The 5,515-nt window shown below is 42.6% G+C and overlaps 1 protein-coding gene across 1 annotated transcript in view; it reads right to left on the reverse strand.

Moving 5' to 3' along the window:
- Positions 1–714: 714 nt before the first annotated feature.
- LOC126198528 (uncharacterized) overlaps positions 715–5,515 on the reverse strand; it is a 14,489-nt gene continuing 9,688 nt past the window's right edge. Inside the window, exon 3 of the mRNA XM_049934923.1 lies at positions 715–1,351. Within this exon, the coding sequence (XP_049790880.1) occupies positions 1,087–1,351 (265 nt within the window). The 3' untranslated portion in view covers positions 715–1,086. The remainder of the gene's footprint in view (positions 1,352–5,515) is intronic.

Here is a 5,515-nt window from a genome sequence, read left to right on the forward strand (position 1 = left end):
CAGCATATGGACTGCCAATCTCAAGTCATACAAGTTCTTGAGGTTTGTGTTTGACAAGACAATTGTCCATGGCGTTCCACAAGTTTTCAATCTAACTGAGATCAGAGCTACACGGCAGCCGTAGCAGCAGCTCTGTCTCTATTCCGAGACCATTCCTTTGTTACGGCAGATCTGTGACATGGCACATCTCTTGCTGAAAAATCGAGCTGTCACCTCCCAAACTGAATCAGAAGGTGTAAAACATGAGCGTGTTGCCAAAATAAAGTTAAAGCAGGATATTCAAAAATGCTGGAAAAAGTCATTTTAAGTACCAAGAAACCCTAAAAATAGGTAATACAAAAGTAATTTTCTTGTAATGTGCAGCAGTCCTATGATGATCCACTTTTGAGCTATACTACTCACTACATCAAAATTAAGTGATTGTCATTTTTGAAAATATATATTTTTTCTCAAAACATTTAACGATGAACACAGAATAAAACAAATTTGATACGATGTACGTTTATGGGCAAAACTGAGGTAAGTGCTGTTAGGTGGTGGTCTTAAGTTTTTTTTTTCCAGCACTATATGAATTCCAAATGAAACTTTCCTAGTCTGTATTCTCAGTATAATACCTTGTTAACATCATACAAATACAATAAAAAATCTATAAAAATGTATATTCCATGTTAGAGATTCCAATATTCTCAACTTTACACAATAAAACATAACATATGACCAAAGAGGTACTTTTTATTTACAGGATGTGATTTTTTCCTCAAATGGTGCTCCATCACTCAAACTGCCAGTAACAGCACATCCAAAATACAGTATTTCAGCTTTTTGAAATTATTGGTTAAGATGTAGACATTTTCAGCCTATCTTACAACTTACGCTGAGTACAAGAACATATGAGAAAAAATTTCTGAAAAAGTGGGTACACACACACACACACACACACACACACACACACACACACGCACGCACGCACGCACGCACCAGTCTTTTTTACTGAATTATATCTTCTGGTGTTGCAGAAGATTTTTCACAACATGATGCAATAGTAACAGAACACTGAAATAAAAAACCACATTTTTCACATACTGATTATCCATCTTTTTCAATTTTACTTAAAAGCATCTGTATGCGACCTGCCATAACAGGTTGACCACGTGCAGTTTTCAAGGACAGTTTTTTAAAATTTTCGGTGCGTTTATTTTTGTACTGTTTTAATTTTAACTGTTTCTGCATCAACTGTTGCTCTACGATTTTCACCTTAGCCTCTTTTTCTCGTTGTTTCTCCTCAAATGTTTGTAATGCTCGTTTAAAGGCACTTGCTTTATGCTTCTTTAGAGAGAGAGTACTTGAGTCCCTGAAACAATCATTATTACAATAAATTAGTACTCATGTACAATGGTAATGCCTTTTGTTTTACAAAAGGTGAGAGTGCAACAAAGAAAATGGGTGAGGTGAGGTAGAGGACAGGTAGAGGACAGGTAGCGGGTTGGGAGTGGGGTGAGGGAGAGAGAGGGAGGGAGAGAGGGAGGGAGAGAGGGAGGGAGAGAGGGAGGGAGAGAGGGAGGGAGAGAGGGAGGGAGAGAGGGAGGGAGAGAGGGAGGGAGAGAGGGAGGGAGAGAGGGAGGGAGAGAGGGAGGGAGAGAGGGAGGGAGAGAGGGAGGGAGAGAGGGAGGGAGAGAGGGAGGGAGAGAGGGAGGGAGAGAGGGAGGGAGAGAGGGAGGGAGAGAGGGAGGGAGAGAGGGAGGGAGAGAGGGAGGGAGAGAGGGAGGGAGAGAGGGAGGGAGAGAGGGAGGGAGAGAGGGAGGGAGAGAGGGAGGGAGAGAGGGAGGGAGAGAGGGAGGGAGAGAGGGAGGGAGAGAGGGAGGGAGAGAGGGAGGGAGAGAGGGAGGGAGAGAGGGAGGGAGAGAGGGAGGGAGAGAATGCTAACTACCCCTCACAACAGAACAAGTGTTATCACAATACAAATGAAAAAACAACCCGGAAAAATAAAAGTATATATATTCCCCCCCCTCCCCCCCCACACACACATCCATCCGCACATATACAGACAAGTGGACCAACATAAAGGCAAAGAGTTTGGGCAGAGATGTCAGTCGAGGCGGAAGTACAGAGGCAAAGATGATGTTGAATGACAGGTGAGGTATGAGCAGCGGGAACTTGAAATTAGCGGAGGTTGAGGCCTGGTGGGTAACGGGAAGAGAGGATATACTGAAGAGCAAGTTCCCATCTCCGGAGTTCGGATAGGTTGGTGTTAGTGGGAAGTATCCAGATAACCCGGACGGTGTAACACTGTGCCAAGATGTGCTGGCCGTGCACCAAGGCATGTTTAGTCACAGGGTGATCCTCATTACCAACAAACACTGTCTGCCTGTGTCCATTCATGCGAATGGACAGTTTGTTGCTGGTCATTCCCACATAGAAAGTGTCACAGCGTAGGCAAGTCAGATGGTAAATCACGTGGGTGATTTCACACGTGGCTCTGCCTTTGATCGTGTACACCTTCCGGGTTACAGGACTGGAGTAGGTGGTGGTGGGAGGGTGCATGGGACAGGTTTTACACCGGGGGCGGTTACAAGGGTAGGAGCCAGAAGGTAGGGAAGGTGGTTTGGGGATTTCATAGGGATGAACTAAGAGGTTACGAAGGTTAGGTGGACGGCGGAAAGACACTCTTGGTGGAGTGGGGAGGATTTCATGAAGGATGGATCTCATTTCAGGGCAGGATTTGAGGAAGTCGTATCCCTGCTGGAGAGCCACATTCAGAGTCTGGTCCAGTCCCGGAAAGTATCCTGTCACAAGTGGGGCACTTTTGGGGTTCTTCTGTGGGAGGTTCTGGGTTTGAGGAGATGAGGAAGTGGCTCTGGTTATTTGCTTCTGTACCAGGTCGGGAAGGTAGTTGCGGGATGTGAAAGCTGTTTTCAGGTTGTTGGTGTAATGGTTCAGGGATTCCGGACTGGAGCAGATTCGTTTGCCATGAAGACCTAGGCTGTAGGGAAGGGACCGTTGGATGTGGAATGGGTGGCAGCTGTCAAATTGGAGGTACTGTTGCTTGTTGGTGGGTTTGATGTGGACGGACGTGTGAAGCTGGCCATTGGACAGATGGAGGTCAACGTCAAGGAAAGTGGCATGGGATTTGGAGTAGGACCAGGTGAATCTGATGGAACCAAAGGAGTTGAGGTTGGAGAGGAAATTCTGGAGTTCTTCTTCACTGTCAGGCCAGATCATGAAGATGTCATCAATAAATCTGTACCAAACTTTGGGTTGGCAGGCCTGGGTAACCAAGAAGGCAGATCTTTCAACGACATTTATCAACAAGCTTTGAGGTACTACAATTTGCTTTTATTTGCCATGGAACAAGAGCTGCCAAGTGCAACTTGGTCTAAAATAGATGTTTTTGTGGGTACACATAAGTTCTTAATGACTGAGGATGATGAGAATGGAACTGTCCAAGAAGTTACTATTTTTGGTGATAGTCAATACAATGACAATGTGAACAAATTAGAAAACTTGTGTATTTATAAAGTTCTAGCAGTAATTAGACTGCATTTTTATAACAATAGAGCTTCCAGCAAAATATTAGAACATATATATCTTGTACCATACAGTCTATAATGAAACATTAGGTTCTACCAGCATGCAACATGGCTTCATGCCAGGATACCCCTCCTTCCAATACAAAATGTGCCTTATAAATTTCTGAATTGTCTTTTGCTCTTACAGTTCGATATCTTGACACTGTAGAATGCAAGCTATTGCTCTGTTCCACCAGTCACCCTCCCATAATGTACAGTTTACATCATCATGACTATTCAATGCTGAAGCAGAAATGAAGCCTTTACATCCATCTACATAAAAAAAAAAAAATTGTGCAAACAGATCAATTAATCTGATAACCTAAATTGTTTGCATATATTTATAGACAAGTGCAAGGTGTGTACACACACACACACACACACACACACACACACACACACACACACACACACAAAGGACTGGCTGCTGTCCTCAGGAGCCAGAGAATGATCATTTGTGTGCACGTGTGTGTATGTAGTCTATTTCCAATGAAAGACTTGTTAGCCAAAAGCTTACTTTCTCATAGACTTATTGCGCCTAACTGTGACTCATCATCTCTACTATATGGTGAGTAGCAACTATCCTTTTCATAATACTGTCAATGTTATATGCTGTAGTCTATATAGCGTGGGTGGTTGTTCTTTTCTTCAGTCCGAAGACAATAACTACAATGGGATGCATTTATAATTTTGTGTTAGATTGTATAGTGCTTATGTGTAGTTTAGTTTTGTGACCTCATGGTTTGGTCCTGTTTTTCTTTTGCAGAATTGTATGGAGATGTATTAGAGCAACCATTTTTTGTTTATTGATATTATTGGCAATAAATTAGTAAAATGTATAAATATAGTTAGTATAAAATCTAATGTATTTTTTTAGAAGCTGCTCCATCTTTGGATGAAGACTTTCGTAAAATTTTTCTTTTTACGTCTGCTTGTTTACAATTTTGCCGAGGTCTTTTCTTCATGGGAGTAAAGATTTCTATTTCCTCAAGCATTATTTTTCTTTATCAGCTCTGTATAGAATTGATGTGCCATTGTGCTGTGTGTCATTTTGTGACTGTTCTCGCAGATGTGTACTGAATGCTGGTGGGTTACTTTCACTGTTCATTTATTCTTAAAACCTCGTTTTCAAATTCCTTCCTGTTTTCCCAATGTATATTTTATATAGTTTTTACATTTTAATTTATTAACTCCAGATATGAAAAATAATGTGCATAGTTCTAGTGAAGGGTACGTGCATGTTCTTATTGTGTTCGCTGATCTGAAATAGATTTAACATATTGACTGCTGTGTGGTCGGCGGTGGCCACAGCAGACAGCTCTGCTGCACCATGGGCTGATGGCAATCAACATGTAAATTTTTCTTTTTGCAGGACATGCTGGATTTTGTCTGATATTTGTCCCCAATGCAGTAAGAATGTATTTGTCTTCCTTTTTATTCTGCGCTCATTAGGTGTAATTTTTACTTATATTATACAGGGCTATTACAAATGATTGAAGCGATTTCATAAATTCACTGTAGCTCCATTCATTGACATATGGTCACGAGACACTACAGATACGTAGAAAAACTCAAAGTTTTGTTCGGCTGAAGCCGCACTTCAGGTTTCTGCCGCCAGAGCGCTCGAGAGCGCAGTGAGACAAAATGGCGACAGGAGCCGAGAAAGCGTATGTCGTGCTTGAAATGCGCTCACATCAGTCAGTCATAACAGTGCAACGACACTTCAGGACGAAGTTCAACAAATATCCACCAACTGCTAACTCCATTCGGCGATAGTATGCGCAGTTTAAAGCTTCTGGATGCCTCTGTAGGGAAATCAACGGGTCGGCCTGCAGTGAGCGAAGAAACGGTTGAACGCGTGCGGGCAAGTTTCACGCGTAGCCCGCGGAAGTCGACGAATAAAGCAAGCAGGGAGCTAAACGTACCACAGCCGACGGTTTGGAAAATCT

The sequence above is a fragment of the Schistocerca nitens genome, chromosome 8 (genome assembly GCF_023898315.1).
Source record: "Schistocerca nitens isolate TAMUIC-IGC-003100 chromosome 8, iqSchNite1.1, whole genome shotgun sequence".
In the NCBI taxonomy this organism is placed as follows: domain Eukaryota; kingdom Metazoa; phylum Arthropoda; class Insecta; order Orthoptera; family Acrididae; genus Schistocerca; species Schistocerca nitens.